Source organism: Fopius arisanus, unplaced genomic scaffold (genome assembly GCF_000806365.1).
Source record: "Fopius arisanus strain USDA-PBARC FA_bdor unplaced genomic scaffold, ASM80636v1 scaffold00035, whole genome shotgun sequence".
NCBI classification, from domain to species: domain Eukaryota; kingdom Metazoa; phylum Arthropoda; class Insecta; order Hymenoptera; family Braconidae; genus Fopius; species Fopius arisanus.
This window is the reverse complement of record NW_011887774.1, coordinates 409,737-430,114: the sequence shown is the minus strand read 5'-3', so window position 1 is coordinate 430,114 and position 20,378 is coordinate 409,737. Positions and strand designations below refer to the sequence as shown.

At 36.8% G+C, this 20,378-nt stretch overlaps 1 protein-coding gene across 1 annotated transcript in view; it reads left to right on the top strand.

The window, feature by feature from the left end:
* Nucleotides 1–10,973: 10,973 nt before the first annotated feature.
* Nucleotides 10,974–20,378, top strand: part of Optix (optix) — a 28,872-nt gene continuing 19,467 nt past the window's right edge. The window contains exon 1 of the mRNA XM_011303896.1: nt 10,974–11,614. Coding sequence (XP_011302198.1) covers nt 10,974–11,614 — 641 coding nt within the window. The remainder of the gene's footprint in view (nt 11,615–20,378) is intronic.

Here is a 20,378-nt window from a genome sequence, read left to right as displayed (position 1 = left end):
ACCCCTAAAGAATGTTGTGCAGAAATGATCATATTATTTCGAATTGTGTTCAGTTATCAGTTATAGGATGAAGATACTACTGTTATTGTCTACGCGAAACAATAAAAACTGTATCGCATGTTCTATGATATTATCCATTGATCAAGTTTACTTGGAAAATTACTGATGTTTCTTATCCTGTTTCTCGTTAGTCTGTTGTCAAGTTTTGATAGCAGGTATAATTATTTTTTGGAAAAAAAGTACTTACTTGTCATCTGTTGCAATTGAAAAATCATTCTTATGTCTCCAATATGGGAGCATGATTCATTTTACTCATTTGCTGTTTTGTTGTTAAATGCACTCGTTAGTTATTTTGATTCTATATGGGAAACATTTGGCACTTGTCAGAACGTCGTTTATGAAGTGTCAAAAAAAAGAAACGTCTGGTTCGTCATTGAGTCCGGTACAGTGGCGCCACCCAACCGGGACACAGGAAGTGCCTTATGGAATTCGATAGCACTGCCACCGAAATACCATACACTAAAGAGACAGCCTTCTATCCTCTACGCCCTGATTCTACCCACAAGGTGTTTGTTGTTACATCTCACTCGAACGTATACTCCCGTTTTAAAACATCTCGCTGCCGTCATATATGAGGAAAAAAAATTTGATGAAAAAAGTAACATCATCCAAAGTGCTTTTTCATCGTGGCATGAGCGAGTGAGTTGACACAGCGAGAGTTTCTCCTAGAGTCCACAATTTATCTTTAGTCATTCGGATTGATTTTCATTGGATGTAATAACAGTCATTTTACTTTTAACTTACAGCAAATTATTATTATCATCGTTGTTATTATTATTGGGTGATTATTGGTTTGAGAGGGCGTTTAAAGTATTTTGATTTAAGAAAATCGTAATCCGGAGACTTGATCAAGTCTAAAGCAATTGTGCCGGATCAAATGCAAAATGCAAAATGCAAAATGCAAAGCCGGAGACTTGATCAAGTCCTGACTTGAACTTGACTGCAATTTCCACTAGGGGTGTTTATAACTTTTCAATTAGACGAAACCCTCTTTACAAATATATCTACCTTACTTACCACAGGTATTTTCTTGTCTTCTAGAGTAAACTGACCAAGAGTTCGATCTGAAACTTTTCAAAAGTAATCCATTTGAAGTTAATGTGAATAGCAAAAATGTCAGAGAACTGGAGCACTTTTAATGAGTCCATCCGTGACCATACAGCCAATTTCGAATCACGTTAAAACAGTGACTCAAACGCAATATTACAAATAGTATTAACGGCAATACCTGTTATCCCCAATCGACTGATCGACAAAGTCATCGACCCCTGCTAAACTGACGATCGTCATCTAACCATTGGAAGGACGATGAGGTGTATAGAGCTAAGAATATTGCCTGGACAAGTGAACGCATCAGCGGCACAGGTCCTCGGATATACGACCTCCTGCCATCGGTAAACAGGTACCAATTTTTGGGGTATGTACTATTGGGAACGACACCGACAATAAACCTCCCAATTGAAAGCATGAAGAATAAAAAGATTTAAAGAGCAAAGTGTATATTCGAATAGAGAAGGCGTTGAAGTACCATCTCTACATCTGGAAGTAATTACCCAAGAGTATGAGGGCCTCTCTGAAGACGTTCAGGTGTTCTGTGACCCTCTTAAAATACCAAGGTGTAAACAACGGAACGCGCAAACGTGACCCTCCTGAGGACTCAAGGATTATACTGGTATACTCTACTACTTTCCTTTTTTCGATGACAACTCGGAAAGTTCACCTCTCACAAGATACAATACGCTATTTTCTTTTTGTTCACATATCGGACAGATTTTTTTTCAATAGCTAGTTGAGCAGGCGATTTGAGCGTGTTACACTATTGTAAAATTACGCTTGAAATTTTACACTGAAAAATTTGAAATTTTCTGCAACGATATTCTCTATTTTCAAGTCCGTATATTCAGGCAATAATTTCCTTGAATTGCCAATCTAGTGAAAATTGAATTGTATTTTATGTTGAGTTTTCAACAGCCGTTTGCACATTCGAGCGTTCGTTGAAAAATAAATTATCATTTAACATGAACAACCTAATTTTAAATGAAATCGAATTCTAACTCGGATATTTAACATTTCGGATAACTTTGTGACTAAAATTTCAATACATTTCTAACATCACTTCATGTAGCTATTTTGCATGTAATTGAATGGAGCCAACTATAAATGTTGATAAGAAAAAATTTCTAATATAAAATTTTCTACATTAATAATTAATTAATTAATAATAATTTTTTTTCTACAATTGTTATTTCCTCTCTGCTATTGTGAGTTACATATTTGCTGAGTTTGATATTATATGAGTAGAGAGAAAGCAGAAAAATATATGAGTATTTTCAAGCATGATCATTATCGGCATAAATTAAGCCCAATGATTATTCAGCTCGGTTCAGATCGTGTTCGTTTTATTGAGGTCGATTTTTCGGCTATAGAAATACGTCTCTGGAAACCGAGTTGAATCATAGCACTTTATATCCTGTATGTATACACAATTGGGAATATATGGCCGTCGACATGAAAAGTTCCTTGCTAGCCATACACAGAAAGAAAAATACCCGAAAAATTACGGAAATTTTACGTAATCGTGGGACGACCTTGATGAGTATGGAACACGAATAATCCACTGTAATTTCTTAATGAAAATTATTTATCTGATTTCACCTCCCCCGCCATCCCTACCTTTCCTGCATGAAATCACCCGGATTTAGTAAAATTTTCTCCCAGTAATAATAAAGCCTTCTACAAGGAACTCGATCCGCGACAACAACTCTTTTTTTTCTTTAAAAATTTGTAATGATCAACTTCTAGTTGACATGGTGATATTTAACTGGTCTAGTTCGACGCATGAAGAGTTGTAATTCTACTTGAAACAATAAGAAAAATAATGACGATTTCCATCTAAATCACGAAAGTGCCAATATACTCTTCACATAAACGGTTGCATGTTATTGTAGATTCAATAGAAAAAATATGAAACCAATGGAAAATTGATTATCTAGTTCAACAAGTGAGGAAGTTAGTGATATCTAAAATTGAATTAATTAATTGACTACTGAGGAAAACATTTTTATAGACCTGGCTTGCAGGGATTGGTGGGCAGGACTTATACATCAGGCTCCATTAGGTGGTAATTGAATATGCACTAAACCTCGGACTAATATACGTATCTCCCATGTACGAAATGCCCAAGAGGCTTATTCGAAGGATTATACTGGGATGTATAAGAGATGGTGTTGGAAGATCTGATCAATTTTATTTATTCACCCTCTGTTTCCATTATATTTTTCACAATTGATAAACTTTTTCTACTGACCATTTATGTCTTTAATGTATCGAGAAAACTAGAAAGAAGAAACCGCAAATTTTCTTGTGAAAGGAGAAAAGCACAAAATTTATTTAACCTTTTTTCTTTCAAAAACGTTGGTGGTAGTTTTTTATTACTAATTGCCACCTAATTAGGCACCACTAACTCTTTTCTACCCAAAAAAATCAATTAATAGAATTTTTCGTCCATGTAGCGACGAAAACCTTAGGATTAGATTTACGCCCTTTATACCCTCCTAGCTAGATTGGAGCGCAATACTTCTAGACAATACATATTATCATTATTTATTTGTATTTTCTTATGATTTTGTGATTTTGTCATGTATGAACCAATTAAATCAACATGCTTGCTTTGCAATCATGATTGAAAGTTCCTATAACTATCATCATAATTATTGCTAATTGCCCTTGTAAATTCTGCACTCTTTCTTAACTCTGAACTTAACGGACAATGCTACACACTCATTAAATTGACCTTCTATCAGTCCTTCTGCCCGTTGAAGGTGAACTTTAGTGCGCGCACAGGAGAGAATCGTAGAGATTACTGCGATATAAAAGATTTGATTGTACGAATATGGTCATAATTATCTTGATCATTTTAAATCAACTTGACATAGAGTAGTAAAGATTACTATTCGCCATAGCAATCATAACGAATTATTATGGATATCGTAGTAACTACTAAACATATTATAAATTAATTTTAGCAAATAAAAAATGAAGAACATAAAGAAAAATAATAATAAGTGAAAATTTTATCTTTTTTTGAGGAAGCCATTTTACTTCAACGGTCCATTTTGCATTCCCCTTAAAATTCCTGATTAAATCTGGTAAAATTAAAAAGGACAAATATCTCGAGATCTGTATAAAAGCATCATAACAATATCAGGAAAAAAGCAAAAATAATCCGTCTATTATCCAATAAAATTTCTAATGATTATTATCCCAGGCCCAATCTGAAAGAGAATTGTACTATTTGATGTGGCGTGATAAGATCAGGTGGGCTTCCAATTGATTATTTTATGATAATTTTGTGTGGCAGTTACTATTTCAGAAACAAATTAGCATTCAGACGGAACCCGTCGCCAAACTGATACTTTGAATTCACTTATGGATTTTTAATTTGTTTACTTAAAGTTCCATCTCATAGTGTAATTCTATTACTGACATTTGCGTTGGACAAATAATCCCCTGAATTCCAGAGGGGCATCAAAATTTATTTAACGTTTCGTTTTTCAGTGAAAATCACTTCAATCCACCAAACTCGACTCCTTAATTTGTTTCAACAAACCTATGAGGAAATATTTGATAATTTCGAAGCTCTTGTGATGTTACGAGTATTAACATTAAAACCTTTACTTAACTGACGCTTTGTGTCCATTTTTTTCGTGCATTAGCATCACAATTGTTCACAAAAATGTTCTATATCTAGGGGATTTTGTGAACATAATCATTATGTAGGATCTAATGTCTGTCCCCATTAGAAATGCGAAATTTTGAATTGGAATACTTTATTCGGAATAAATTCTCGGTTGCTGGCAAACGGGAAATTTCTCATTGCCCCGATGTTCTGGACAATCCATCATCTGGAATTTGACACCTCATAATATAATCGACTAGGTGTGAAATGAATATAACACCATTAATCACTTCCGATGTTATCACGACTTCCATTTTCATTTCTCAGAGTGATACGAAACTGAAATTAATTTCGTCAGTGGGACCTATCGTCTGACCATTCCCAAAACACAATGAACACCGACTACGATGTTATTTGTCGAAAGATAGTGTACGATTTGTTCAAACGTAAATACGAGAATGGAGACACGCGATGGATCGATCCTGAGTAATCTGAGGGTCGGATGTATGATGGAATGGTGTAACTGATGGCTCGAGGAATATCACACTATTCACGATATTCCGTAATTCCGCATGCTATAATGCAATCCATTATCGTGGATCCATTGAAAATACAATTGGACACAATAATATCTCTTCATAAATTTTAGCTTATATAATTTTCATTGTTTGTTTATGAAAAAAATATATTTAGAATAATATCTGATTATCTATGTATGATTATTCGATATAATTAGTACATTCACTAGTACTACCAGTAATAACTATTTTTGTAATGAATATCGCGATATACACGTAGAAAAAAATTCTGTGTTATAGTAAAAAGCACATTCGTACATGGCTTGTGTACATAGCTATTTTTTTTCATAACTACCAAATACATTCACAATAAGCACACAGAGAATAAGAAATGGATTTAGAAACTAGTTTCTGAATTTGGGAAAATCCTGTTGTTAAGCTTTCATCTTGATCGGATCGAATAAAATAAGGAAGCTGCAGATTTTTTTTTATGAACGAATATTGTCAAGAATTTAGAAAGACAATTTTTTATTTTACAACGCTGAAAATTAGAAACCACGTTGTATAAAATTTGTACCGAAAAATCTCATTTAAAATTGTATGCATATAGTGGGATAAAAATTATGGAAAAGATTGAAACTTGTCAGTATATAATGTATTTTTTACTCCTATTTTTGGTTAAAAATGGTGGATTGTCATTACGCTAGAGGTAGACAAAGCATTAGGATAAATTTCGTTAAAGCTATTTTCTCCGTGCGAGACAATTTAAAATATTTTCCAATACACTTCTCAAAATCATTGTCATGAGTTGAAAGTACCGAAATTGAGTTCCAAAAGTGCTGACAGGAAGTCGTAAAGCTATACTCCCTTCTAGTAGCATTTTCAATCGATTGACAGATGAAGGACATCACCCAAAGAGTAAAAAATTAATTTCTATTCCAGAATGATAATTTGGTTAATTGGAACTGGTATGAGTATTTCTTCAATGTTTCCAATGTATAAATTTGTACTGGTTAGAAGTCATATTTTGTCTAATTTTTCAAATCTAGCGATTATATTCTCTAGTTCAAAACAGAGCGAATACAAAAAAAAATTCTAAACGTTAAAAAAATTATCGATAAACTTGAGAATTTCATGTATTTATATTACATTTTTTCAATGATAAATCGTGTCGTAATATTGAATCATCTCTCGAGTGAACTTCCTTGAAATAATCTAATTCTTTCTAAATTCCGGAAAGTGCCGATGTAGTATCCTGTCCTCCATTCTGCCCCGAAACGAAGATCTATAAATCTAAAATAATATTTGGAAAATAGAAAAATATGCAAACTAAGAAAGGACTGTTGGAAAATTCCCCCTTGAAAATCCAAAAAAATAGGAATATTTGCGTATTAATTCAAGAATGTTTTTCCGCAGAATAAATAGAAATTACGATTTTACATAGCACTTCAAAAATTACATTATAAAATTTATGCATTTTTCGAACATTTAGAATGTTTGTTCTTTGTGCAGTGGACTTATACTGAATAGAAAATAAAGGGACCGTACTCCTTTGTTCAGATAAATATTCTGTCAAAATATGCCATAAAAAAATTAGTGCATCGTGCCCAGGATTATGTAATACAAGGTAGAAAAATGACAGTACCCCTTTGAGGCCCAGAAAAGAAGACCAGCCAGCCAGTGCCTAATTGGACCCAATAAGTATTTGCCACCTTTGGATTCTCTCTCACTGTTAAAACTCCACTGTCACCCTTCAGGGGGTTTGCTGGTAGTTCTCATTGTCGTAATCCTACCCTACCTCAGGCGTCTCGACAAACCCTCGAAAACTTCCCCAGCCGTTCCTCGAGCCTTCAGCAACTGACCCCACCTCAAAGTCCTCGGGGGAATCCCCAGTTTTACATTTTTCACCAGGTTCTCCGTAATAACCCTCCACTGTGGGTTAAAATTCTTCGGGGCTTCCCTCTCACCTCTCCGTTCTTCCTTCAAGGATCCGAAACACGTGTTTTTAATTTTACTGAATAATAGTCTAGGAGTCGCATGAGCCCACTCAAGCAGACTTAAGCACCTGATTTAAGAAAATTTATAAACTCAATATGTACCTCTCACTCCTCCGTCTCACTTTCTGCAGTCCATACCTGCAAACATCGATACCCGAGCCGTCAAGAAATATCCAGTGCTTAATGGCGCCGATGCTATTGCCTTCCCCCATAAATTACCCCAAGGTTAATAAAAATAAAAACAGCCGACTGATGGTAGAAAAAAAGTGAAGATGAAGCGGCAAGTACCTGTGCGAAGATTGCTTCCAGATGTTGATTTTTACCAACTGCTCAATGGATTTTTCAATTGATAAATAATAAATCGTTTTCCTTGGTTGAATAATCCTTCTAATCAAATATCATATGAAATATATTTTTAGCCACGCTATGTATGTATACGTGGCATCTTACATCACGCGCATTGTGATCAACTAGTATATTTGAATATGTATTTAGGTTATTGAGACGTTTATAATACTAGTCGAATGCGAGTGATATCATTTCACCAGTCTACGATTCCAAAACCCTTTCCCTGTAATCCTATCGCAATTTACGTGTTTAAAATCATTAAAAAATATTGTCAAATAGTATATTACGATACAAGTAAAAAAAACGTCATCACGTTGGAAAGTTTTTTTCGACAAACTGTGTGTAAAGTGACATTTTGTACAAACCCCCGCTTCCCATACGTACATTGTGATAAAAAGCAGGATTCAATACTCGCAGACGAGTGTTTTTTAGACATGTAGGATTATATGACTCACCTCCGAGTTGTGCCCCTAGCAGAAATTTTGGCGGAATGGGCGAGCATCAGGCGTTTGGGCGATATTTGGTGGGCGAATTCGTCCGTATGTGTGGAATGGATTTTTCCAAGCGTATGTGGAGAACGCGCCCGCCCACACAAAACGGTATTTCTTCAAACGTGTGGGCCAAACTCGCCCGCCTATATGAAACGTCGCTTAAAATGTTGCCGAAACATAAGTCGGACGAGCGCATGCGTTCAAGCTAATGAAACAGCAGGAAAATTCACATTTTTAAAAATTCTATAGTCCTGTAGCAAAATGGTGAACTGCCATCAGTTTATCAAATTTTTAATCAAATACCTTGATGGTACGGCGTTTTCAATTCTCACATCATCGTTATTCACATAATCTTTGTGAGTATGGCTTTTCGTGACACCCCGATTCTATTACGGTTTTTCGTTATTTTTAACGCATTTATCTGCGATATGAGAAAAAATATATATCTTACAAAACATTGGCGGAACTGCTGCCGACAACATTACAGTGACTACAGGGTGTCCAAGAAAGGCGCCGGAACGACAGTGTCTTTGCCCGTATAACGTTGGGGCGATATTACATTGAGCTGAGATTTGTACTAGGAGCTGTAAACTTCTCACGAGCCCAACACCCTCTCTCGCACTTGTATCGAAATATATTATTCACATACTATTCACCTGCATGCGTAAATATATATAATATATTTGTAGAGCACATTACTATATTAGTGCATGCACTATAAATATATTCAATTTTTTTAACGAATGAAAAATCGGAAAGTTCGAAATCAGAGTTGAGTAAAACTTATAATTTAATATTCCAATATATTGGAAATAATAAAAACGTGAAGTGCAAATAATTTGTATCATATAAGCGTTTCTATGTGAGTAGATTTCATATATTTCGGTTGTTCCGAAAATTCCAAAAATGTCCTTGTTAGGATTATTGAAAAAGAATAATGTCCAGCTTTCACTTTTTAGGAATTCATTTCCATATTCAGATTATTGTTCTAGTTCATTTAAAAGATTCTTCTCGGCGATAAATGCACCTTTTTCGTTCAATCAGGTAAAGGGGAAAAAGCGAGCATCCGTTGAACCTTCTAATGCCTAAAGGCCGGTAATCTATCGTCCTGTCTACTACTTCTGTCCTCGCCTATTTGTACCCCATAATCTCATTTTCATTTCTTGTAATTATCTTGGGGAAAACACGATCATCGTATGAGAGACAACAATTTTTTGTCATGGAGGGATAAGAATTTTTTGCACTCACTTTATCTAAATCCATAGAGAATTGCATAAGCTAACAGATTATGCTTTAGGTATTAAAATAGAAAAAACATAACATTTCTGATGCTCTTTTACTGCTAGAAGCTTTTCGAAACTTTGATATATGTATACCTTCGAAATTTATTTTTACTGTTGTGGTTTTATTCCAGATAAATTCGCAACTAAAAAGAAAAATCACTCGAAATTTTATCATTTCCAATGATTTCTATTCTAGCTGGATATAGATTGAAACGAATATTATCCATTATTAACCATTTTTGACGAAAATCTTGAAATTTCTTTAGCAAATAAAGTTTTGTCATGAAAACTTGACGGATAGCTAAGAAGAATAAACGATTTGTGGAAAATTCCAGTAAAGGGTTACAGAGCAGATGCAAATGCAAATAATCACAAGTAACATATTGCATTGTTTACAAAAAAATGTCGGATGTATATGAAAGATATATGGAAGAGTATAAAATGCGAATCATTCATATACATTTGGCATAAATACCATTTTAAAAAAACGTACATACGTAAGAGAAATAAAAAAAACGTGTAGAAAGAGAAAGATTGATAAGAGAGAGTGAAATCCATAATATCATCATCGTAATCACAGCGAAGACGAAGCTATGCCCGTCGACTATCTCGACTACTTCTCAGATCAAGTAATCCTGATGGTGAGGACTTGTAAGGTGGGATGAGGTTGGTTTGCACATTGAGCTCCGACGAAACGCCGAGTGACAAAGACTCACAATCACACTGAGTAGTTGGGGGGCGTGAGGATGTACATTGCACAATCGTATATGGTATATACATATAGTGGTTGATATGAGGGTGGTAAAACATGATCCCCACCAAGCTGTGAAAGTGGCAGGAGGGAGGGGTAAAGAAGTGATTCCAGTGGGGATAATTAAACTCACACAGTTTCATACGGTAGCAATGCAGTGTCACAAGAAGAATGGTAACCACGGCAACGACGACTGGATCCGGCCAATCGGCTGTTGGTTAATGGGCGTGGCTTAGTCATTGGCCGACAGTTGTATCCAGTGGAAGGTTGATACCACGAGAGGATAGTGGGGATAACGAAGGACTCGAGCGAAAAAGGAAAGAGCAGGAGAGATATAGAAGGTGGGGAGAATGTTGAGGGGTGGATGTTGGGAAGTTGGAGTAGGTAGCACCGATGGAGAGACTCCTGGTGCAACGGGCGTACAAACGTATCATGCTGGGTAGGGCCGGGACCGAGATGCCGGGTTGTAAGCGAAACCAGTTTGCTATCCGATACGATCGAGGCAACAGCCAGTTCACCGTCTTTCCTCTATTTTTGTGATAGCCCTCGGTAAAGACATTTTTCATTCCCCCCAGCATCACATCACATGATACCACCGTACCACCATTCTAGTTTTTAATTTAATTACCATTAGTTTTGGGGGAAAATGTCAACAATTGGTGGTAAATTTTCGGGCAAGTGACAAGTGACAGTTTCAGCTGGAGACTAAGTTTGTGATAATCGATGACGGAATCAAGATGAGGAGAAAGTACAAGTTGAGGCTTTTGGTAAACTTGGGGACTTCGATGCCGTTGTGAAGTGACAGTGATAATTAGGCATTTAAATAAGATTTTTTATCGGCGAGATAATGTCGGCAGTGGCGCCAGCAGGTGCTGCATCAGCGGTTAGTAGTAATGGACCAATAATACCAGCACCAATATTTGCATTGCCAACATTATCATTTAGCGTTAGCCAAGTGGCAACAGTGTGTGAGACACTGGAGGAGAGTGGTGATATTGAGAGGCTAGCGAGATTTCTGTGGAGTTTACCAGTTGCACATCCAAATATCCAAGAATTGAATCAGAGTGAAGCTGTCCTCAGAGCCAGGGCTATTGTTGCTTTTCATTCAGGACACTATAGGGAACTTTATGCCATATTGGAGAGACATAAATTTACCAAAGATTCCCATGGAAAGTTGCAAGCAATGTGGCTAGAGGCACATTATTCGGAAGCAGAAAAACTGAGAGGCAGGCCTCTCGGTCCTGTTGATAAGTATAGAGTTAGGAAGAAATTTCCATTGCCAAGAACTATTTGGGATGGAGAGCAGAAGACACATTGTTTCAAAGAAAGGACGAGATCGCTGTTGAGAGAGTGGTACCTTCAGGATCCTTATCCAAATCCTGGAAAAAAGAGAGAATTGGCTGCTGCTACGGGACTTACACCTACACAGGTGGGAAATTGGTTCAAGAATAGGAGACAGAGAGATCGGGCTGCGGCGGCTAAAAATAGGTACGTGTTGTGATTTTTTTTAATTTCAAACCTCATAGATGTTTTAACCCAATTTTTACGAATGAATTATCCAATTCAGCCAATCTAAATTCATTACACTTGATGTCTAAAGAGTTTTTTATTTTTCGAGGTAAAATGAAAAATCAATTGTCGACATTAAGAAACATTTAATAGAAGTTAATGACAAAACGTTTAGTGGTTTAGGTCCCTTCAGGGCACCGAATAGGGCTTGATATTCTCTGTGTGTTGTCCTCAGTAAACGAGGGCTTTGTGGAGAAGCACGGTGTATGGTCCCGTTGACTCTATACACGTTATTCTCTTCTATCCCCTTTTTGGCAAACTCCATATCCCCCGACAAGGGTCGAGTAATTTCATTTCAACGTCCGACGGAGGGTCGCTGCCGTCGGGACCGTGGAACCTCGATTTTCGAATTACGTCTTTCAAATCACATTTTGCCAGCTATATTCGCGTTTCTGATAGTCAAATCTCTATTGAGGGGAGGAGAAACCCATTAAATTTGAGGCAAGCCATTCAAATGTTTTCCTTGATAATTTCGAATGGAAATATTCATATTCCCTCAACTTTTAACTCCAACAATACATTGATATTTTCAATTAATGATAATAATGCAAATGCTCTTATAAAATTGGGGAAAAATGTACTTATTCTCCTGTAATGGATTCTCCGAACCGATTTCCCCACACTTCAGATAATTGGGCATCTTACCAGTCATTATTAAACGGCGAAACATTTCTCATCATATCGACACTCCAGGGGCGAAAGAAACCTGCACAGGGGAATACGATAGGTAATTACCTGTCCTCGCAGGTTCACACCACCAGGTATTGACTGGTGGTCTCATTGTCGAAACCACCCTCACCCATTTGTTGTGTCTCCTGTCCTCACTTTCAATCGCTACGGTCATTATTCTCTCAGCTTGTTTCAAACAACAATGACAAGTGAGAGAAAGAAGAAGAGGAACTCTTGTCGTGTGGGTACTCCCCCAAGTGGCTTTGTCACTTGATTTATGATGAGTCTGGGGGAATGGCCCAAACCAAAAAGTCCCATACTTGAGGGGTTTTCCCCATCATCATTGCAACGCCATTTTCTTTTTTAAATCAATCTGAAAATTAATTAATCTATTTCGAGCGATGGTGGATGAATCAGAGGAGAGTCACACATCATTTCATTTTTGTTCGATCAATGTATTAACAATACTGCAAAGCAATCTCCAGAGAAAAATCCAAATTTCTACACAGGAAAATTCATATTTCGAGGGCTATATTGTTAAATATATAGTTAATGGATTCAGATTTATTTTGAAAAATGTGTTCAATATATGCTTTATATATTTTTTTCAATATATTTTTCAATGATCGAGGAGGGGTGTCAAATCAAGAAACCAACTATTAACCAAGAAACAGGCTACAATTATCAAGTATCCCTTAAAAGTCAAGGATATTGCAATATCTCGTCTTACCGAAAGATGAGAATTCATTGAATTTTCCATTAATTTTTTCATTAACATTAGGGACAATTCAGTAAAACGATAGCGTGTGAAAGACTCTTCTCAATTGTAGCGGAAATGAAATCTCTTAATGAAAAAACTTTTGAAATCGTCTCAAGATTTTTAAAATACGTTTCTCCCCATTATATAAAGAATATACAAAACATATATTTCACAGCTAATTTACAAAATTTCTAACTGGAATTTTGAAAATATAAATTTGTTGGTGTGGTGAGAATGGTGCATTCTACACAAGTTTTTGCACGATATGACATGAAAATAATCGAGTGAGCTGTCGAGAGACTCCACATATGCCAGTATAATCCATTGAGATTTGTGGAAGAAATAAAAAAAAATGGTGTGCAGAGGGGTTGAAAAATGTATGAATATAGGAAAAACGAAGCGAATGGGATACATGCAAAGGACCGGTATATGCATCCAGTGCAGGTCCTTTTCACCGTGATGTCGATACGCTCTCCAACGATGGGAGAGTCACTGGCATGTATAACTCTAGCCATACATAACGAATATACCAGCGGGATATACACGTATTGCCGCATTGAGATAGCTCGAGCTCTGGTGCGGTATATTTTCGCGGTCCAGCGAGCGAGTTATTCAATATGCTCAACCCCGAAAGCCCCGGAGCAATCTCCGCATTTCTCCTGTGTCAGGGGTTGAGGAGGGGACGTGTGTGTGTGTCTATATGCCGGATCGCATTTGACTCACTCCCACTGTCTCTTTCACCCCTTCCAAACCCCTTCTGCTTCCTTGGAAAATGCTTTTGTGAGCATCTCACTTGATTCGTGAATCTCTCCCCATAATGTAACCTTTGATATCATTTATTTTTTGTTTCCATCAAGCAAATCGTTCTCTATTTTTATTTTATCCCTCTCCAAAAGCCCCACCAAATTATAAACACACCATTGATAAACTTTCACAAGGCTTTCTATATGTATTCCTTTTCCACTAGAAAAAAATGCAATTCCAGGAAAACATGGATACGAATTTTGTCGCACGATGTCGTTATGACCAATTAACATTCGGCCACAGAATAAAAACTCATGGAAAATATGTAATAAATCCATATAATTGTGCAAAAATGTGCAATAGACAGTTTTTACGCAATTGGGGTTTGTGAGAATCTCTTACTATAAAATATTTATTTAAGACACAAAAAAGTGTTTAGGTATATGGTCTTTTTGCTCAGCGTACGTAACATGTGCTTTCTTGTCCATTAAATTGGTGAAAGCGAAAATTCCGAATCATTTGAAATTATTTTAAAAACCAAGGTACCCTGATGTAATTAGTGGTTCGATGAAATCATTAAAATCTTATTGAAATCGACTATCACTATGTGGCATCGAATTTTCGAATGAATGTCGCCTGGCATATCAAACTCAAATCTAATGATTAACTCGGAGGAAGCTATAACAAATTATATTAGTTTTATAATTTGAATGTTTCACACTAAATTATCAAAGGAATGAACTCAAAACCGAGCAACACAGGAGCGAGTTGCCTGAATGCTAAAATTTTTCCATGCAAATGCTTTTGCAATTGGAAATTCGCTTTAATATTAAAAGAAACATGACGATTAAATTGACAGACACTCAAAAATTGGTTTGGAAGAGAATAAAATAGGGCTTTCACGCCGAAATTCCAGATACTTACTTGGGCCAAGCATATTTATCTTGCAGAAATCGTTTTTTTTCAATGCATCCATGCAATTCGAGGCAATAGATATGGATTGTTTAATTATGGACAATCAAATCAATGCAACACATGAAGAAATCTCTTGGTAGTTTTCAATTTGTCTCAGCTGACGTTTTTCTCCAATTATTTTCTTTCAATTGTTTATTTTAAGTTTCAACATTGATGTTACTTTCATTGACTGTTCACCGCCTGTTCATCACCGTCCGTTATCTTGATGGCCTCAAACGAGCAACAAGCAGATCACAAATGTCACGTCGTGATTCGTTTTATCTCTTACGACCCTGCGGGGCTTTAATGTTTGACACGCGTGTTTTGTATATGAGAAAAGATGAAGAGTCGCTTGACGACACATGCCTGGATACAATATTTTTTTACATCAGGCTGCTACTTCTACCTCGTGTATCTTCTGATTTTCGGCATTTTGTTTTCATTTGGAAGAGACGGAAAATCAATATATGAACAATGGAGACAAAATGACGAATGCTAGAGCACCCTTATATCAAAAATATTTGTTTCGAGATGGTCAACGTACACAAGACAAAGGAGATGATTAATTTCATGGTGGGTCGGGATCATTAGTGCCAAGGTGCCATGACACCTGCTCTCTTACGACTCCCTCTGGCACTTCACGAGTTTTTGATGAATTACGCTCAACTTTCTGGGGGATCAAGAACCTCACTGCAAGTTTTTTTCACAACCATTAAATTTAATTCACGTGTGTCTTTCATCTGATCTTATATGATTTCCCGCCATCAGCAATTCCTTGTTTTAAAAATGAAATTTTCCTATTGCTGAAAGAAAAATACAGTACAATGAAGAAGGAAAAATTCAAGGATTTTTTTTTGAGATTCTAGAATGATAGAATAATTTAAAAAATTTCATGATGAAATTCCAATCTTTCGAATACGTGAAGAACTACTCGCCTGAATTGACATTTTGGGTGTGAAAATATTTCTTGTGATAATATAACTATCAAATGGAATGATAATATCTTGAGTTATTTTTCTATGGACTAGTCAAAGAATAAAGCAAAACAATACCGAGTGCGTAATTGGCAGGCAATTTGCGAAGCCCCTAGCTGTCACTTGTTTCCGCAATAGTTTTTTTGTCCATCGATGTGGCAGGACCAAAAGTCCACACAATAATAATATTTCTCTTATGGAGAAGAGAGATGTGAGCCCGACGGGTATAAGGGCAAAACTAGTGGAAGGTTGGGGGGCAAACGTGTGACTGTTTTCACACTATCGCCATGGGGGTTCCCCCATCAAGGACGAGACACATTAGCTCGGATATTGGACCAAAACTCCACTAATTCCATTAATTCACCTAGTATTTCGTGATTGCCTTTGGTTTACCTAAAAAATAAATATAAAAAAAAGTAACTCTTGCTATTAATTTGAAACAGTTATACGACACCCTTCACGCCTTCTCTCGTGATCAGTCTCAGTTTTCCTCCATTTCATTTTTATTTACAAGCATCTATTTTTTTCATGTACAATCACCCCAAAGTTTTGAAACACGAATCCCAGTTGATAAAAAATTGATACCCGTTACGCATTGAATGGAAACAAAAACGAAAGTTTAATTGTAAAGTGTCATGTGATGTCATGAGTGCTAGCGTGAGGAGACAATGCCCGATCACTCGGTACTCGTTATGCCTTCGATAGGTTAATCGATACCCGTCGAGGTTCATCCGACACCACCGATTATCCATTAGATAACCATGCACTTCCAGCCACTCATTATCCCAACGATGCAATAACAAGGGGTTGAAGATAACTTCTCAATTTTCCTTCTTTTCGTTAGATTTTAGTTGATCTTTCAGCTCTATCCTATTTTAGGTGAACTCTTTCATGTGCTAACTGAAAACCGAAATAAACCCCAATTTTCAATATGATATCGATAATGAGAGGCACACATAATAAATTACTCCATAAATATTATTGTATTCTGTTCTCCTATCATGGCGGCTGCGTATTTTCATACATTTTTCTCTCAACCTGACAGACTTCAATAATTTTTCTTCTTTGTCGTCATTATTTATCATTATTTTCGTATAACCTTTGAAGTCGTTGTCGCTACAATTCGGATTTTACGCTGGCAAAGTAAAATTCATAATCAAAAATGACTTTTCATTCAGGTTAAAAGTCTCATAAGAATCTAGCTGTCACAAACACTCGGTTTTTAGGTGTCTAAAAGCGCGATTCTAATGAAAGATACCACATTTCATTCCTTCTCGATTTCCTTAAAATTGTTCATCTTCAATTTTCCCCAAGAGCTACTTGAGTTCCCAACTTGTGGAATAAACAAATAGTAATAATAATAATTCCTAGAGTGAACACACACCAGGGTGAAATCAGTGCCACCTGTGATATCTATTTGCTTTCCTCTCATCCAAGATTTTTAAATTAAAATCAATTCCTCTGAAATGGTTCATCTTCAATTTCATCCAAGGGCCATACGATTTCTCAAATTCCGAAGTAAAAAAAATAATATCTAGGATGATCACATACCCGGCTGAAAGCACTGCCACCTGTGATATAGAGTTCCATTGGGTGCGTATCACATATCACGTTACGTCCCGTAAAAAAGGAAGGAGGAAAAAAAAAAGAATTGAAGAGAAGATTTCCAGGTACCTTCGGCGTTGATCAAGGCCCTCTCGCAAAGGGGTGTAAGAAGGATATCGTATGGAGGCTCGTGTTGAGGAGGAAGACTGAGGTCCCTCTCTTTTAGGTAAATGGCGAGGGTGTATCGAATGTCCCATGCGGTATTCTTCGTTCATGGTGTCCGGCTACCCCTCCGCTTGTTTCATGGTTAATTAAGCGGCTGACAATCTGACCACGGGACGGTTAGCAGAGGAGCAAAGACTGGTAGGGGGAAAAACGAGATGAACCAACACTCTAGAGCTTCCTTCAAAGACCGGTAACGGCATTAGGAATTCCTTTCGATGAATGAAGTTGATCGGGAGATATGCGTATCCCATTCCAACGTTTTCAATATACTTTTTTTTTCATCGTAAATGTTCATTTGTGGCTGTCCGTATGAAAAGGCCCCTTGTGCGCGATTTTAGTCTCCGAGATATTGCTACTTTCGTCATTTCGGTTAGAATCATTTTCTTTTTTATTTATTCGAATTTCAGTAAAACTTTTGCCGTGTTGAAATTGACCAGTTACACCTCATTATCTCAACCAAAGCTTTCCTAATAATTTCGGCTCTGATAAAAAAACGAAAGAGGCCCTCGTTGAGGAGCGATACGAATTCCATATGGAAATCCTTCTAGGTGCCGGGTTTGGAATTACTCAGAGGACATTTTATATACCAGAGTGATTTCATGTGGGAAGGCGGTTTGAATTCAGATCAATCATTTTTGTCCATATTATCCGTTTCCTGTACTCACTTCCCGTTTACGATGTGAATAAATTGATAAGTTCTTCAGTTTCACTTGATTTATTTGCCCTCATTGGAGACTGCCTTACTTGCAATTGTATTTCTCCATCAAATAGTTTAATGATGCAGTTAGAAGCCCTTGTAATTTGAGAATATTCACGTTTGTTATTGAAAGAAGCCCGTATTACTGTGAATATGAAAACGTGACCACTGGATTTGATGCATCATTATGATAACCAGGATCAGTTTAAATTTGTAATCTCAGTTACTTGTGAGTACAACTCCATTAAAATAAATCCATTGTTTAACTTTGAGTGGAATTTTCTAAAAATATTGTTTTTCAAGTTTAGAACGTTAAACATTCATTACTCTGCAAATTTTCAGCTTAGGGTTGACGAACCGGGGATCCGTATATGTAACTAACTCCATATCGTTCTATATCCGGGGCATTTTTATGAGGACGGGCAAATTTTTTTAGTGGTTGAGTGTAATGGATACTGGGTCATTGTTGTGGAGAAATTGGTGAGGACTTAAACGGGTCTGTGGAGGTTATTTTTTCCTAGTATTGTAAGCCTCGAGGGCTTGTTTCTGATGACTGTTACTCGAGTGATCACACGTCCGGTTAACAAACGACTCGAGGATGATTTGGCGGATACTCGGGGCGCTCTAAACTCCCATCCACACGTTCTGGCTTCATCATGATTGTTTCACGATTGAGCCGTTAACCAATATAGAACCTATCTCTTTATTTTTAATGTGTTAACATTCCAAGGTGATTAATCGTGTTGAAATTGAAAACAGTATTGACGTCTCAATTTCATTGCGTTATCGTGTCCTTTTGTTTCTCATCGGAAAGATCTTTCGTTAATGGAAAATCATCGAACTCATTGGTGAATTTCTTAACAAGAGCCACATACGCCCTCGGACATGTACGAAAAAGGGTGTCGACTGAAAAGGCAAACAGTTTAGCTGGAAACAATTGACTGCAGATTGAAGAGGGTAGACATCTGACGATCGATTCCGCCACGCGCTCCACTAAAGCACTCCTCTGCTGATGCTTAAAGTAAATGTTACATCTGTCGAATCGATGAAAATAGATTTCAAGTATGTGTGGACTGAACAGTGACTCGCTTTGGAATCGAGGGTGCGTTACAGAGAAAAAAATGAATGGAGAGGGGTTTGAGGTTATGTATCAAATAATCGTATTTTGTTACTTAAAACGTTTACATTAAAAATAAAGTTTTTTTTTAAAAGAAAGTTGAGGTGGAGGGAGAACCCCTAATCAGAGAGTGTTTGGACAATTTCCCGGGGGGAATTTAGTGAGAACAGAACAAATCGAGGGTGTCAGTTTTCTATGTATTTTAGATTTTTACGTCCGGAAAACACATGGCTTATGATATTTGGAGAAACAAAAGAGAGCGGCTTTCAGATCAATCCAATCATCTTTTACAAAAAATTACGAAATTTTTACTTTTTGCTAATGTGTCATCAAGCACTTAAAAAAAAATTTTTTTTCAGTTTAAGTGAATAAAATAATAGACTTTTGTAAAAAAATCCATAGTCCGTTTTCAGTTGAAGAAAGTGTAGTCTATACGAAGTGAATTGTGAACGCAATGAAGCTTCCGATTGTATCGTCAATATTCAGCTCCACTTGACTCAAACTCAAACTAACGTTAATCTCCCGTGTTGGGTTTCGCATCATTACAAAGTATAATTTGACGTGTTTTTAGCCTAGATTACGGTGCGATGAACCTAGGCAAAAATTGTCTCCACAGGGTATATTGTTCTCTCTCGCGTGTCATTTCGCTACGGTTTTAATAATAACAGTGTGGGAAGAGCTGCAAGAGCATTGTAAGAGAATTCCATCCGAAGAGTATTTCGTAGGTACATTAGAGGCCGCGCAATGAAATTCTAATATCTCCGTGTCCGATGTGACGTTTCAATCATCATTCAACGTCGTCAGTGAATTCATTGGTTAAAAAAGGAGGTCTTAAGAAGGAAAATAACCACTATGATTACGTGATCAACGTTTCCTTCAGTACATCAGTATGGTCATATCACTTTTCACAGGTGATTTCAACGCTGACACGAATGAGCGTTACTATGGGGAATACAGGCTCTTGGATAACCGTGTGTGTAGTTGCCGACGGAGGGCTC